The sequence below is a fragment of the Cavia porcellus genome, unplaced genomic scaffold (assembly GCF_034190915.1).
Source record: "Cavia porcellus strain 051 isolate PalLab524CR breed Dunkin Hartley unplaced genomic scaffold, mCavPor4.1 scaffold_20, whole genome shotgun sequence".
Classification (NCBI taxonomy): domain Eukaryota; kingdom Metazoa; phylum Chordata; class Mammalia; order Rodentia; family Caviidae; genus Cavia; species Cavia porcellus.
This window is the reverse complement of record NW_026947503.1, coordinates 67,847,322-67,863,668: the sequence shown is the minus strand read 5'-3', so window position 1 is coordinate 67,863,668 and position 16,347 is coordinate 67,847,322. Positions and strand designations below refer to the sequence as shown.

Sequence of the window (16,347 nt, the reverse complement as noted above, 5' to 3'; positions counted from 1 at the left end):
TTTTAGTTAAGTTAATGTGTTAGGTCATTTTAATACTTATAGTTACCATTTTGTATAAGCATTTCGCTGGGCATGGTGGCTCACACCTCTAATGCCAGCACTTGGGAGGATGAGGCAGGAGGATCACTTGGGTTCAAGGGCAGCTTGAACTGCTTAGTGAGACCCTATCTCAAGAAAAAAAAATTTTCATTGCATAGGCAGTTTGCCTATTGTGCCAGTGGAGAAGGTGGAATTAAGTTGATTAGCAAGTGTTTTCGAGCACTTCCTTTGCTGTCACAGGAGCCAAGCCATGTCGTCTGTTGGGGCGATGACCTGCTTACTGTGCCCTGCTCGTCTCTGTCAGAGGGCAGGGTCAGCAGGCTGGTGCTGACGACCAGAGCTGCTTGGTCATTGTAAATGGCCCTGAGTGGTGTTTCCATGGCACCCTCGCTGCCTGGTGCTGGATGGCTCCTCCTGTGTGGGGCACTGCTGGGCTGTGCATGTTCTGGGTGGGGTGAGCCGGTGTCTGTGTTCTTCTTATAGGAGCTGATGTGGCCAACGTGTGTAACGAAGCTGCCTTGATTGCAGCGCGGCACCTCTCGGACTCCATCAACGAGAAGCACTTCGAGCAAGCTATTGAACGTGTGATTGGGGGTGAGGCCCAGGGGCGCTCTGGTGGCGGGCTGGGCAGGCAGTGAGCTGAGAGAATGAGGCGACCCCTGGGACACTGCAGGAGGGCACTTTGTTTTCTCAGAGAAGTGAGCACCAATGGCAGTGGGGAGTGCCTGTGTGGTGACCCATCCGCAGCACCTGTCCCCAGACAGAGGTGTTCCTTGAAGAAGTGGGCCTGGCTGCCTCCCCTTGGAACCTTTGCTTGGCAGCTCTGCGAAAGTCTTGCCTTGGGCTGTGTGTCCAGAAACTTTTTAAAAGGTCTTCCGATCTCCTTAGTATATTCTTAGTAGTGACAGAACTGTCTTGTCACAGTAGGGGATGAAATTAGGACCAGCCATGGAGATGTCAGAGCCTCTGCCCAGGCGCGAACAGGAAAGCGCTCAGGTTGGGGTGCTCAGCCCTCCTTGTCCTGGGCACCAGTATGGTACCTCTGGGCTCTGCCTGTGGGGTTCACATCCTTGTACACAACCGGTGCTCAGGCTGTTGGGTAGAGCAACCCGTCCAGCTCTGCTCAGGTGTTGCCAGACCTGTAGCCTATTCAGCACTTTGTTGTTCACTGTCCTTCTGGAATGGAGAGTGGTTGGCTTCTTGGGCAGGTATCTCCCTTGGCAGACTTGGTGACTCTGAGTGCCAAGGGGATGCAGGGAGCACATTCTCAGCACTCTTCATTTCCTGAGAATTTGATGCTGGATGTTTCTTTTCATCTCCCCAGCCTGGATGTGTGGCGTAACAGAGGAAGGAAGCATTGGAGTGGAGTGGGATGTGGGGAAGGGGTGGTGTGCACTGATGTCATTTGGTAACTCTTGGACCTGTCTTTCGCTTCATCCTGACCCCCATTGGGAAATTTTGAATTGTGCAAGCCGCAGTCTCGCAGTGACGTCTTAAAGGAGACTATGTAGTGTTGCGTAACTGGCTTTCAGCGTCGGGCCCCTGGAACGGTGGATGGGTTTTTTCTTATCTGTTAGGCTTGGAGAAGAAGACCCAGGTCTTGCAGCCTGAGGAGAAGAAGACGGTGGCCTACCACGAAGCAGGCCACGCGGTTGCCGGCTGGTACCTAGAGCATGCAGACCCTCTCTTGAAGGTAAGGCCGTGTAGGGCGGGAGTGGCCTGAGGGTGGTCAGGAGAGAGGCTCTGCAATCCAGGCGAATGGCAGTGCAGGCAGCTGTCCTGTCCAAGGCACAGAAGGCGCTGGGCAGAGCAAGGATTCGCTCTGGACAGTGTGGCCTCAGGGGTGAGACTGGGAGCGCTCACTATAACTGCCACAGCAGGAAGGGGTGCCTTGCCCTCCAGACGTGGCACAGGGGTAAAAGAAGCTGGGGTAAAGAACTCTGGAGGCCACGACCCTGATCTGCAAGCGGCTGCAGGACCCTGGCTAAGTGCACAGGGCTCTCTGGAGCTCGCAGAACCCAGAGCAAGTGTGTACAGGCGTGCACTCCCCAACTGGACCAGCAGATGGCAGCAGAGAGCTGTCCGCTGCCCCCACCAGGCAGAAGATGCCTGGAGGTTGAGAGGCCCTGGATCAGGGGACCTACAATGGGGCCACATGAATGTGCAGACCCCAAGGGCCTGGGATGAAGTCAGCAGGTTACAGGATCACGGCCAGAGCACAAAGACTAGTCGTGTTTCTGTAGATCCACAGTGAACAACTGGAAAATGAAGTTTTAAAAATCCAGTTCCAGTCATGGCATGGTGGGGTATACCTATAATCCCAGCACCCTGGGAAGCTGAGGCAGAAGGATCACAATTTGGAGCCCAGCTGGTACATTTAACTACTTAGGGAGTCCGTGTCTCAAAGGAATAAATGAATGGCAGTTGGGGATATAGCTTAGGGGCTTGATTTCTGACCTGGCCCGTGGGTAAATCCACGGAGACCCTAGAGGGGGAGTGGGGATGAAGAAGGGAACAAGAGACACAAAGAGGGGAGACAAGTCTTGTTTATTCATGGAAGGGGTAGCAAATATATAGGATATTGGGGAGGAGGAATTTTGGGTGCTGAGACATCAGCAGGTAACTTAGCAACAGTGGCAAGACAGAGATTCATAGGTCAGTTCAAATTTCCTGGGCGGGCTCAATATGCATAGTCCGTGAATAATGGGACAGGCTAAACAAGTTATGCAAGATGCTGCTTAATTACCAAACCTAACTCCTAGAGGGCATTAAGGTGGTGCAGCCTGAAGATTTAAGGTGGCAGCCAATTACAGGGCTTCCCATAGACTTCTATGTCCAATACTAGGAAAAAAAAATCCATTAGTACCCCAAAACATGATGTGTGAGTATTTATTTATTTATTTATTCATTTTTGTCTTTTTGAGACAGGGTCTCTCTATGCACTTCAGGCTGGCCTTGAGCTCACTTTGTAGCCTAGGCTGGTCTCAAACTCGCAATGATCCTCCTGCCTCAGCCTCCTGAGTGCTGGGATTGCAGGGGTGAGCCACCATGCCCAGCAACATGTGAATATTTAAAGAAAAGACTTCAGGCCTGGGATATAGCTCAGTGGCACAGCACCTGCCTGGCAAGCACAAGGTCATGAATTCAATTCCAATACAAAAAAAAAAGAGAAAGCATATTTGTAGCCAGCATATACATTGAGTTAACTAGTCATAAAAATACAGTTCTCCCCAGACGTACAGATTTTAGCAGAGTGCAGTGGCACAAACCTGTAATCCAGGTTACTTGGGAGGCTGAGGTAGAAAAATCATGAATTTGAGGCCAGCCTGGGCAAGGTAGAACTTGCCTCAAAAAAATAAAAAATAAATGGTCTATAATTCCATTGCCATCGCTTGCCATGATTATAGCAGAATATGTTTTGGAAACTGAAATTTTTGAGACTATAGGTGAACTAGAATAGCCAAAACAAGTGAGTCAGAGGGCTTTGTGTCCCACTTTTGAGGCCATACAGAGCTGTAGATGCAGGCAGAGGCCCTGGTGAGAGGACTGGACAGAGACCAGTGGACAGGCAGAGTCCACAGAGGGCCTGCAGGGCCACTTGGTTGTCAAACAAGGAGCCAGAGTCACTCAAGGGAGGAAAGGTGGTGGATCAGCCGGGGGTTCTGGATTCAGGAGTCCCGTGAGGAGCTGGGCCCCTTTAGGTCATACACAAAAAACAACTTGCAACAACTCCTAAGAGCTGGCCCTGCACCATTTCTGAAGGCAAACACAGGTAGAAGTCTTTGTGGCTTTGAAGATGGAGAATTCTCAGAGGAAGCTGATAAACTGGATCTCTTAAAATTAAAAACTTTTGTCTTCGAAAGATCTCATTAAGAGAATGGAAAAGGGAAGTTGCGTACCTGACAGTGTTTGCAACATGTTCATGACAGAGGACTTGTGTACACTGTAGGCGGCCTGTTAGTAAAGCCTTCCTGCACTCCACAGAAGGCATGGGAGTGGTGCTCAGTGCCTAGAGACAGACCTGCGTCTGCCTGCGGGAGCAGCACGGCAGATCGCGGAGCGGTAGCTAGAGTGCTTAGACTTCCCTGTGCAGTCGGTGAGGCAAGGAGCAGTTGGACCCTCGTGTGTGAGACAGGGCGGCCGCTTGGGAAAAGAGTTTCTAGTTCTGACAAAGGTGACACTTCACCCAGTCACTAGATGGTCCACGTGTGGGTGTTCACCCAGGAAGTGGAAACGTCCACACAACATTGGCTTTGCTTTGTCCATGGTGTCCATAGCCCGAGCACACTGCTGTCCTTTGGGGAGGAAGTGGACGTGATTCCTTCCATAGCAGTACAGGCCAGTGCTGGGGATGGACATGGATGGCAGCGTGGCTGAATCCCAGACGTGGGGGCCAGACCGCAAGGACGCACTGTGACTGTTGATGAGCAGCCACAGGAGGCACAGGGACCGGGAAGGAGAGCTGGGCTACAGGAAGGCTTGGGAGGTGGGACACGGTGACAGCCTCCTGTGTTGTCACTGCCAGGAAGCTGACCTGGCGGGCTTTGTACTTCAGTAGTTCTGTTCTACCCTGTGGAGGTGGGCTCTCCGTGACGTCGACTGTAAAGGTTAAAGGGATTTGTTTAACTGTAGAAGTGGCCTGGGAGGCAGAGGAGGCTGCAGCGCCATGGCTGCTGCCTGTCCCTCCCGACCAAGGCCTTGGCCATGATTGCAGAGCTGCTCTCACTCCGGGGCCCCATCTGCTGAGGCTGAGTGGTCTCATCTGAGTCTTGGGGAGAACAAAAAGCGCACACAGCGCTCAGGGTGGAGGTATGGGAAGGAAGCGCCTGCTGGCTGTCTCTGCTTGCTGTCCGCAGCTGGGCCCTTCTGCCACACATGGTGTCTGGACGGACAGGCCGCTCAAGCCGTTTGCAGCGGGCTGTCAGGAACACGCGTTCTCCCTCCCCAGGTGTCCATCATCCCCCGGGGCAAAGGGCTCGGCTATGCCCAGTACCTACCCAAGGAGCAGTACCTGTACACCCAGGAGCAGCTGCTGGACCGGATGTGCATGACGCTGGGCGGCCGAGTCTCTGAGGAGCTCTTCTTCGGGAGGATCACCACGGGCGCCCAGGACGACCTGCGCAAGGTCACGCAGAGTGCCTATGCCCAGGTGAGCTATTGCCTAGGGTCTGGCATCCGTGTGGTCATTTCCCTGGCTTGGGGTTTCCTGGATCCCTGGATCCATGGTGAAGGGGTCAGAGTTTCTGAAATGAAGCTTGAGTGTTTAAAGTTTCAGTCCTGAGGGTCCTGTCCTGTGCGGGAGGCACGTAAGATGACATCTGTGACCTGCACAGGACCCTGCCCGCCCCCGCCCAGTCCTCTAGAGCAGCCTCCCTGCCTGTCAGACTCCTTCCTGATTTCAGTAGTGTTGCCCGGCGCCTGCATCTGGGCTTTGGGCGTGGTGTCAGTGGCTTCCTCCAGGAGCTTCTAGGTGGGCTACAGTTCTTTGCTCAGCACTGTATCTTTTCTTTGTTGTTGTTTTGTTTTGAGACAGGATCTTTTTGTGTAGTTCAGGCTGGCCTTGAACTCACTTAGGCTGACTTCAGACTCAGAGTGGTCCTCCCACCTCAGCCCCCTGAGGTGGGATTATAGGAGAACACCACCATGTCCAGCTTAAAATAGTTTTTCTAGTCATTTTTGATCTGACTTTTTCTCTTCAGTCGATTTGTTTTTGTTCCTTCTTTAGTTTAATTTCTGCTTTAAGAATAAGTTTCCTCCTGTGGGTAATACCGTGCTGCACTGCAGTGCCTCACCTGTTTTAGTGGTTGGATCCCACGGTTCTTCCCAATTTCCAGCACATTCCTAGCCTCCTTAGCTGCCTGTGGGGGAAGGAGCATGGTGTCTTGGGTGTGGGGCCTGTCTGGCAAGATGTCACTTGGTGCCTTGGCCCGCTGCTTGTGATGGCTGGCTGTCTCTGCATGCAGCCAAGAGACCAGGACGAGGCAGGCCGGGGTTTCCCTCCACAGTGGCCTCTCCCTGCACCTACTCCCTGGCCAGCTTGAGCTCTGGCCCCAGCACTGCTCCCCTGAGACGCTGGCGTGGTGGGCACTCAGAGTCAATCGGCACAGCCTTCCCACTTTCCTGGGGCCCTGTTTGCCTGGCTGTAGTACGCCCAGCAAGCAGACACCTGGGCCACCTGGTCTTGAGGCACACTCCTGTCCCCTGGCCGCCCTTCCACCCGTCAGGCTCCCGCTCCTGTGCTTCCCTCATGGCCTCCTGTTCTGAGGTGATGGCCCTGGGCCTGGTGAGGAGCCAGATGCAGGACACCTGTCTGACCAGCAGGAAGCCTCCCTCCCATCCCACTGGCTCTTTCCAGATCGTGCAGTTTGGCATGAACGAGAAGGTCGGGCAGATCTCCTTCGACCTCCCGCGTCAGGGTGACATGGTGCTAGAGAAGCCTTACAGCGAGGCCACCGCCAGGCTCATCGATGACGAGGTGCGCATCCTGATCAGCGAGGCCTACAGGAGGACCGTGGCCCTCCTAACGGAGAAGAAGGCCGACGTGGAGAAGGTGGGTGCCCACAGCAGGTGGGCTCTACATGGGGCTCAGGGTGGCCAGACTGGGGTCTGGCGGGTGCCACCCGGGCCTCCAGCGTCTCCCACAGTACAGACAGTGGGAGGTGACGGGGCAGCAGGAAGTGTAACCAGTGTGAGTCTGGCACACAGGGCCCCGCAGTGAGCTGATGGTGAGCCGCCTGGACAGACGGCTGACGGCTGTACACTGCAGAGGGAAGGGCCCTGCTAGCTGGGAGAGTCTCATGCATTCAGGGACCTCTCCCTTGGGGGATCCATGCCACCAGGTTAGGGTTCATTGCTCTCTGAACGCTTGCAGGAAAGGAAAACCCTCTGGGGAGGGGTTGGCTCACACAGAGCTGTGTGCTCACCAGGTCCCAAGCCTGTGCTGTGCTCGGTGGCTCCGAGGGCCCAGGCTGTGGCTGTGACCATAGAAAGGACCTGGCTGCCGAGGGAGGCAGGCAGGTCATAGGCTGCAGTGGAGGAACAGCTTTACAAATCTCTGGTACCACGATGCCCAGGGTCCTTGCAGGTCCTTGGTGGCACCCCGTGCAGGAGGAGGGTGCACGGAGAGCTGAGAGTCTGGGCCCAGCCTGCATTTGCTGGACACAAGGAGTGTGGGGCATGCCCTGAGCTCCTGGGGATTGAGACTGTGCTCACTGTGGGCTAGGCTGGCTGCACACCCGGCATGGACACAGGCACCTGAAGAAAGTGGTGGGACTCTAGTGGGGTCTCCCTCCGTCAGAGAGCTGCCCAGGGAGGGTCAGCTGGGGAGCGCTGGCCTGGGAGGCGGGGTCCACAGTGCGGACAGGCTGGACCTTCTCGTACCAGCGTTCTGTGTCCGTCCACATCTGCAGGAACTTGGTGGGCGCGTCTCAGAGCACCTTTATCCCTGGGCCCAGCACTGCAGACAGACGTGGCCCTCACCCAGGGCCGTGTGCTCCAGGTGCTGCATGGGCCCCCAGGCTGTGCTGTCCCCAGCAGCACATGGAGAGGGTGTAGAAGCACCAGGGCTGCTTCTTGCTTGTTGGAGGGGGGACATGTAAGTGCAAAGGGCTCATTACAGTTCCTTAAAGAAACTCAGCCACCCACAGCTGTGTTACGTATTTATAGCTACTTGAAATGTCCTGTTAAGTTTAAAAAATGAGAAAGCCAGGAGAAAGTTCCCCTGCCTAGCAAGCATGAAGTGCTGCGTGAAATGTGTTCTTTGACATCTTTCACAACATAGTCTTGTGAACCCAGCTGTAGTGAAGTAGGAAGTGTCCAGGTCATTTACACCCGTCTGCTTGCTCAGCATCTTCCAGAGGTTGGTGGACTCGTGGCCATGTTGCTGTCAGCTGGGCCATCCCCTCCCCATCTCCTGTGGCCTGCAAATGTGTAGTGGCCGCCTGGTTCCTGCCTCATTTCCTGTCACAGAGCATCTGCTCCCCTCCCTCTGCCTGCCTCTTCATGACACACTGCGGTCATGTAGTGTGGCCTTCAGTGGTTCGTTTTTGCATATAGAGGCACCGTTAGAACTTCAGACAAAAACTTTCAGCAGTCTGAACAAAAAAACAGTTTCACGCAGTGTTGCTCAAACCTGAAGCAGTCCAGAAATGAAGACCTGGAGAGAGCTCCGCCACGCAGCAGCCAGAGATCTGGGCCAAGCTGCAGCTGCCAGGTCATGGGACCAGGCCCCCCTGACTCACTGTGGGTGACAGGCACATGCCTCAGGCCCCATCACGGGCACCATGTGCTGACCCCTTACTCAGCAGGGACATGGGCTGGTAGCACTGGCGGCACATCACTCTCCAAGACCACCAGTCTGATCTGCAGGCCAGCTGGCCGGCGCTCCCCTTTTTCCCTGCCCTTAGAGCCTTCTTGGGAGCCAGCGTGGCTATATAAATGCATTGCTTTTGCATAAATCCCTTGCATTTAATGGAAGTTGTTTCTGTTTCAGGTCGCGCTTCTGTTGTTAGAGAAAGAAGTTTTAGATAAGAGTGACATGGTTGCCCTCCTGGGCCCCAGGCCATTCGCCGAGAAATCCACGTATGAAGAGTTTGTGGAGGGCACAGGCAGCTTGGACGAGGACACCTCGCTGCCAGAGGGCCTAAAGGGCTGGAACAAAGGGAGGGAGAAGGAGGAGGAGGAGGAGCCCTCAGACCAGCAGGGCGCCAGCCAGATGCAGACAGGTCCAAGGCCGCTATAACCGCCTGCCCGTCTGCCATTCTCTGAGTGACTCTGCCCCAGCGCTGGCTGATGAGAAGGCAGCTTGGGCCATTTGGGCTTGGCGAGCCGCCTTGTTCTGAAGCTATGCTTAGGGCCAGGCAATTTCCCGGAGGCCGGAAGCCTGACGGAGCCCCGAGACCCTGTGTGGCCCTGCAGGCCGTGGAAGGCTGGCCGCAGGAGTCTGCCATGTGCAGCAGTGGGTTCTCCACCTCCACTCTTCATTTCTAGTTCTCTTCAGTTTCTTTCTGCAGATGAGCTGTGGAGTTCAATTGGAGCCCTGATGAGAATATTTTGATTTAACTTAATGTTTACTGTTTCAGTGAATGGTTTTCTATAGAGAGCTGTAACATATTTAAAAATGTGAATGTATTGTGTAAATATGGCTTCTTTACAACAGAAATAAATGTGAACACTGTATTTTTCCCTGAGCGCACAAAGAGTCAGCATTTATGTTGTTACATGAGAAGGGACCGAGTCTCCTGAACCCTGGGCTATTGGGTCCTGTGGGCCAGAGTCAGGCTATGGGCTGGCCCTGAGAAGACGTGGCTTCGGCCACGCCCCGGCTGTGGAGGGCAGTGCCACCCTGCAGGAGTCTGCAGAGCAGCTGAGGACACCGCACCGAGTCTTCAGGTGCTGTCCCCATCCTCCTCTGTGAGTGTGTCAGGGTCCCTGCCCCTGCTCCCTGGTGTTACTCTGACTTTTTCATTGTTTTCACACATGACTTCAGATCTGAGACAGATCTATGGGCCAAGGAATGGTCCCCTGCACATGAGTTCCATCCCATGCCTGCTCCTCCAAGTGCCCCAGAGATGCCTCCAGGGGCCCATATGGATATCACAAATTGTACAGAACAGGGTGGTCCTCCCGCTGGGCCTCTTGCCCACATCTCCACTGGGCCAGCACCTTGCTGAAAGACAGAAGGATGCCCGTGGGGAGCCTGCGGGGTTCAGTGTCTGCAGCAAGCAGCAAGGGGCGCTGGTGCACCTGGGTCCCGCCAGGTTGAGATCAGAAAGGAGCCACAGCTGACATGGCGGCCTTGGCAACACCCCAAGGGGAACACCGGAGGAGCTGGGCCCAGAGTTGTGGTTCAGCCCTGGTCAGGGTCTGGCAGGGTGCTTGCTCTGTCTGCCTCACCCCTGCAGGGTAGCGGTGGTTAAAGGGTGTGTGCTGCAGATGTGTGTGGTGGCTTCTCAGGCACAGGTGGACAGGAGAGGCCAGGGCTGATCACCCTTGGCCTTCCCAGGGGACAAGCAATACCCACGTGGACAGCCAGGGGGGCAAGGGAGAACTGAGAACAGAGAAGCCGTGCAGGGACCTGGGGCAGTTGCCGGTGCTGCCAGTCCAGTCCAGGAGACCCTGGGTGCACAGGGTGTACCAGATCCTGCCCCCCAGCACTGCCTGCCCTATCCAAAGGCCAAACCACCCACAGGGCCCAGGAGGAACCTGGGCCTCAGTGGGGCTGCCTGCCCAGGGGCTCCACCCCGAGGCTGGCTGGCACCAAGGGAACGTGCAGAGGGCTGGAAGGGCTTCACCTGTGCCTCTGCTCTGGGCCTGGGAAGGCACCATTGCTCCTGAAGTCTCGGGTGTGGGAAGTGCCCTGCCCTCAGGGATGTGGGTACCCTGCACTGTGCAAGAGGCCAGTGACCAGGGGCCATGCAAGCAGGCACACAGCAGAAGCCACAGAGCAACGTATTTTATTGAGGGGCTGCTGCAACGGCCCCATCGGATTCAAATGAGGCAGCGCTGAGCTGCCAGCTCTACCTCACAGGGTGAAATGGCCTCCGCCCACAGCTGCACACCTGTCTGCTGCCCTCTGTGCTCCCTCCAGTGTCCAGTGTCCCTGTGTCCTGCTGTGGCCACCGGGCACCATCTGAGCCGAGGCACAGCAGTGCAGCTTGGCATTACTCCAGGACCTCCTCCTCGCCTTCCTCGAAGGCCTCGTTACCGGCCGTGGCTTCCTGGTGCTGCTGGGACTCGGACACCAGGTCGTTCATGTTGCTCTCAGCCTCGGTGAACTCCATCTCATCCTTGCCCTCACCTGTGAACCAGTGCAGGAAAGCCTTGCGCCAGAATATGGCCATGAACTGCTCCAAGATGCGCTTGAACAGCTCCTGGATGGCCATGCTGTTGCCAATGAAGGTGGCTGACGTGGGGAGGCCACGAGGTGGGATATCACACACAGCCACCCTGACGTTGTTGGGGATCCACTCCACAAAGTGGCTGCTGTGCTTGCTCTGGGCAGCCAGCATCTGCTCGTCCACCTCCTGCATGGACACGTGGCCATGGAAGACTGTGGCCATGGTGAGGAAGCGGCCATGGCGCAGGTCGCAGGCAGCCATCACGTTCTTGGCATTGAACATCTGCTGGGTCAGCTCGGGCACAGTCAGGGTGCAGAACTGCTGGCTGCCCCGCGCGGTCAGGGGCACAAAGCCAGGCATGAAGAAGTGCAGGCGTGGAAAGGGCACCATGTTCACGGCCAGCTTGTGCAGGTCTCCGTTGAGCTGGCCCGGGAAGCGCAGGGACGTGGTCACTCCGCTCATGGTGGCTGACACCAGGTGGTTGAGGTCACCGTAGGTGGGTGTGGCCAGTTTGAGCATGCGGAAGCAGATGTCGTACAGCGCCTCGTTGTTGATGCAGTAGATCTGGTCTGTGTACTCCACTAGCTGGTGCACAGACAAGGCCCCGTTGTAGGGCTCCACCATGGTGTCTTGACACCTTGGGTGACTGCATGACACTGAAGGTATTCACCATGCGGTCAGGGAACTCCTCACAGATCTTGCCCAGCAGCAGTGTGCCCAGCCCTGAGCCTGTGCTGCCGCCCAGCGAGTGTGCCAGCTAGAAGCCCTGCAGGCAGTCACAGCGCTCACACTCTCGCCTCACTGTGTCCAGCACCGAGTCCACCAGCTTGCACCCTCCGTGTAGTGGCCCTTTGCCCAGTTATTGCCGGCGCCTGTCTGTCCTGCAAGAGAGCACGAGTTTAGCGCTGTTCCGGTGGAGTGGTGGGTAGGGCAAGCCTGAGGAAGCACCTACCAGGCCCTTGCACTACCCCGTCATCCCAGCACTCTGGGAGGCTGAAGCACGGGGATCAGAAGCTCAAGCACAGCCTAGATCCTGTTTCAAAAATAGAAAGTGAAGAAAAGGGTTGGGGTATAGCTCTGGTGTGAAGCCCTGGGCTCCATCACCAGTGCAGCCACCACCAAAGCCAGCTTCACCTCTTATTAGAGCTCTGTGAAGTTTGTGTAAGTCAGCCATCCCTACTCAGAACTAAAACCCGAAAACATTCCAAAACCCAAAACTTCTGCCAACACGGTGCCCTAAGTAGAAAATTCTGTATCTGACCTCACGTGAGAGGTTGCAGTCAAAACCTAGGCACATTAAAAATACTGAGTGAAATTACCTTCAGGCTGTGTGTATGAAGTGTGCGTGACACACATGAACCTCGTGGGATTTTAGGGGGGCACCAGCATCTTGCTCTGCGTTTAGGCTGGTCTTGAACTCCCTTTGCAGCCCAGCCTTCCTCAAATTCACAGCAATCCTCCTACCTCAGCCTCCCAAGTGCTGGGATTACAGGTGTGCACTACCACCTGTGTTTAGATGTGGATCCCAACACCAAATTCTCATGTTAGGTGTGTTCGAGTGTTCCAAAATGCAGGAAAATCTGAAATCCAAACACTTCGTTCTGTGGTTCCTTGGACAAGGGATTCTCTGTAGAAATACTTCCATATGAACACCTCTCACTTGTCCTCTGGAGTCTCTGCTACAGTGTTTTCCAGCTGCTTATTTTGCACCCGAGATGAAATGCTCAGGAAGCCATCTTGCCCTCAGGTAACTTCAGGCCCAGGAAGGAGCGTGAGGTGCTGGAAGGATTTTGTGTTGCATCTGCAGAGCTCGAGTGACTGGAGCCAGGCAGCCTGTGAACTGCCGGTGCGGCACCCGCAGACTGGCCTTACTTCCAGAGCGTCAACTTGGGAAGCCTGGCGCTGTCTTTGAGTCTGTTCCTCAGCAGGATGAGGCCCTAGCACTGGAGGGCTCGGGACAGGAAAGGCCTCACTTCTGCATTTCCCTACACAGCTGGTGGCCGCAGCCCGGCCAGTCTGCCCCGGGCCTCCCGAGGACAGGACACCTGGAGGACTGGCCTTGGTGTCTTCCCTGGGGTTTAGCAGCCACCCACGTCTGGCCCCCCACATAGTACAGCTCACTGTCAGCTGTGGCCCTGCACCCCTCAAGAGGGGCCCTGCTGCCTCAAGAGGAGGAGAGCACCCATGCGACTAACATCAGGCCTGGTGTCAATGTCCCTTGCCTCTGAGCCCAGTCAGCTGCGACAAACAGCCGGCCATCCCCAGGGACCCACATCTCAGCCCCCCCCACTTTTCCCAGAGATGCGAAGGCTGTCAGTCAGCTACCTGGGCCCATCTCTGCAAGAGTCAGCGAGCCTGACTCTGACCAGACATGGGTCCAGTACGAGCAGCAGTGCCCACAGGTCCCCTGGTTGGAGGAAGGCTCCTCGCAGTGTAGGGACCAGCGTGGGGTGGCCTGTCAGTCTGCTCCCCAGTGGTGCAGCCTCCGAAGGGCCTGTAAATCTGCCCTGGGTAGAGCACCCAGAGATCATCTTGAGAGAGCAGCAAACACCAGAGGCGTCAGCACCAAGAGCTCCAGAAATGGCAGCCAGGAAGGGTGGCAGTGGAGGCCACACCTGGCAGTCACCCTGGAACAGCGGCCCAAACTGGAGTAGGCAGCAGTGCAGGGGCCCCAAGGCTCAGGCACACATCACCCGGCAATGGCAGGGCTCCTGCAGAACTGCAGGCTGTCGCTACAGTTTTCCTGAGATAGGCAGCGCTCATCCAAAGGGGCAGAGGAACTCACATCCCCTCTGGACACTGCACATGTCTGTGATGAATTGTTCCTCACACATGAAAAGGTGCTTCAAGCTGTAGGCCTTGAGTTCATTTTTAAGTTGACATCTGATTTCTCTTCATAACACCTGCGTGTCCACCTGGGCACCAGTGACGGATGGGACTCTGGCCCCCAAGGGCTCTGCCATTCACTCCCCCTCCGGCCCCAAGTCAGGAGCACAAAGCAGCTCCCTGGACACCTGCGGGCCCCATGCAGCAGCTTGTCAGTTAGATCCCTCCCCCGAAGCCTGGCCAAGGTGCCAAAAACTGGGCTCCAAGCCACTTTCGCTCTTAGAACCTGAAGGGGACCGACCTGGCGTCTGGCCTGTGCCACAAACAAGAACGAAATCACCCCCAAGCCCTAAGATCACAGACCCGTCAGTGACCCCAAGGCCATGCCCCTGTGTGGGAAGCCCTGTAATTGGCTGCCACCTTACATCTGCAGGCCGCACCACCTTAATTCCCTCTAGGAGTTAAGTTTGGTAATTAAGCAGCATTTTGCATAACTCGTTTAGCCTGGCCCCATTTTTCAGGGACTATGCATATTGAGCCCGCCCCACGGGAAATTCGAACTGACCTATGAACCTCCATCTTGCCACTGCTGCTAAGTTACCTGCTGATTTCTCAGCACCCAATTCCCTCCTCCCCAATACCCTATATATTTGATACTCATTCCTTGAATAAGGAGACACTTGATTGGAATTCCTCAACTTGTCTCTGCTCTTTGTGTCTGTTTCCTTTTTATCCCCACTCCCCCTCTAGGGTCTCCGTGGATTTACTCACAGGCCAGGTCACCCCCGTGACAGTGTCACCTCCTCCTAGGTTCTGGGATCCTTCCCCTCACGCCTGGGGGCTGCAGGTTGGGCAGCTGGCTCAGGTCCGGTTCTCTGGAATCTGAATCTGAAGTACAGTTGGCCCAGGCACCTCACCTCAGGGAATTTAGCAGCAAAGTGAGCTTCTCGCATTAGCTAAGAAACCCACAGCTGTCCTGTGGGTAGGATGTGCATGGCTCTGTGCCGACCCTCCTGCCTCAGCCTCCCCAAGTGCTGCGATTGGAGGTGTGCAGCAAATGCCCAGAGATTTATGAGACCAGGCTGGGTGCTCTTGCCTTCCTGGTGCCTGGTTTCAGGACTAAAGGGCAGTCCGGACCTCCTTCCTGATGCAGCCCCACCTTGGCCATGGCCTTAGGTAGGGTCTGGGGCACCGAGCCTGCCCCATTCCATGAAGCTGCTCACCCCAGGCCAGGAAGCTGAGGCCGTATCCCCTCAGCAGTCTCCTGTCAAAACCGTCTTCAGTGGATCTGAACTGAGAACGGGACTTGTGGAGGTCCTGGCAGAGAAACCATGGTTACACCAGCTCCGCAATGACCGCCCATGCTTTGCCGTGACACTGCCTTTGGAAACTGAGTCTTATCCTTGTCAGACACACCTTGCAGAGGGCAGGTGGGGAGAGGCGGGGAGGGTGGCAGAAGGAGGACAGGCCTGCGGTGAGAGGGAGGGTAACATGAGAATTACCCACAGGAGACCCAGGGCTAGTGAGAGCTGGCTCCAGGAGGGGGGAGGAAGGAGCTGCTGTCCAAAGCTCGCTCTTCCTGCCACTAAGAGGCCTCTCTGCAGATGCCCGGGTAGGTAGCTCCAAGTGCAGGCTCTGGCCCCACGTGTGATCCCTGGGAGCCCTGGCCCCTGACAGCCGAGGACAGGCTACCCAGGAGTGCATGTCCTGCAGGCAGCCCACCTGGGAGGGCCACGTGCTTGACTGATTTGCACCCTGGCTTTTCCAATGTGCTGCTCCCCATCAGGCCCAGAAAGTGACCAGATGTGAGTGGAGGTGAGGCTGTTGGCCTATCAGAGGCCTTTAGCTTCCATCCCTGGTGCCACAGGTTAACACACAGGCAAAGGGAAGCAGGTGGCTGGCACTCACCGAAGATGAAGCTGTCGGGCGGGAAGAGCTGCCCCAGGGGCCCGGACCTCACGCTGTCCATCGTGCCCCGTTCCAGGTCCACCAGCGCCGCCCTGGGCACATACTTCTGGGCTACAGGGAGGGAGACAGCCACCTACAGGCATCACCCCCAGGTCCCAGGGTCTCCTGGGTGAGAAGGGCCCATCTGCCACAGCTGCCTGCACCCTGTGCCCCCAGCAGCTTGATTTTCTTGACTTTGTGGAAAAGGGCTATGTCTGTGGTCACACACGCGTGTGCACATACATGCCACATGTTGCCTGACACCCCCCTCATCCCATGCCAAGCTCTTACCAAAGAGAGTTCCTGGTGGCCTTGTCCAGCCAGGGATGGAAGTGGTCCCCAGGAGGAGGGCATGGCAGGACCCTTGTGCAGTGCCCACCCCTGTGCCCAACGGGCCCACAGAGGGGGCCTGGAATGCCCTTCTCCCCCGTGCTTGGGATTCTGGGTGCCAGGCCTGTCCTCACTGCCGCTTGAATAAAGCCCCCCTCTGTGTGGACAGGAAATGACTCCTGGAGCCTGGTAACCCCACCTCCCAACCCCCCAAAATGAGATGGGGGACTCCCACGTGTGGGTGCTGGGCCTGCATCTGCTGTCCTGTCCTGTCTTTCAGGCCCCGAGGCCGCGCAGTTTTGGGAAGGACACACGACGCTGTTGCGGTAAAACTGTGGAAACAGCGCAGTTCCCATTGGGCAGGGAC

The 16,347-nt window shown here is 56.2% G+C and overlaps 2 protein-coding genes across 3 annotated transcripts in view; one reads left to right on the top strand and one right to left on the bottom strand.

Moving 5' to 3' along the window:
* The window catches only part of Afg3l2 (AFG3 like matrix AAA peptidase subunit 2), a 34,285-nt gene extending 25,058 nt beyond the window's left edge, over window positions 1-9,227 (top strand). For both annotated transcript variants that reach the window (XM_013146663.3, XM_063232007.1), the window contains exons 13-17: window positions 523-633; window positions 1,617-1,732; window positions 4,988-5,188; window positions 6,395-6,589; window positions 8,531-9,227. In XM_013146663.3, coding sequence (XP_013002117.2) covers window positions 523-633; window positions 1,617-1,732; window positions 4,988-5,188; window positions 6,395-6,589; window positions 8,531-8,779 — 872 coding nt within the window. In that variant the 3' untranslated portion in view covers window positions 8,780-9,227. The remainder of the gene's footprint in view (window positions 1-522; window positions 634-1,616; window positions 1,733-4,987; window positions 5,189-6,394; window positions 6,590-8,530) is intronic.
* Window positions 9,228-10,504: 1,277 nt separating this feature from the next.
* Window positions 10,505-15,902, bottom strand: Tubb6 (tubulin beta 6 class V). Its single transcript, XM_063232034.1, is given in 7 exon segments — window positions 10,505-11,507; window positions 11,509-11,705; window positions 11,708-11,782; window positions 14,927-15,020; window positions 15,120-15,172; window positions 15,612-15,722; window positions 15,815-15,902. Coding segments are annotated over 7 exon segments (1,425 nt in total). The 3' UTR covers window positions 10,505-10,700.
* Between the last annotated feature and the right edge of the window lie 445 nt (window positions 15,903-16,347).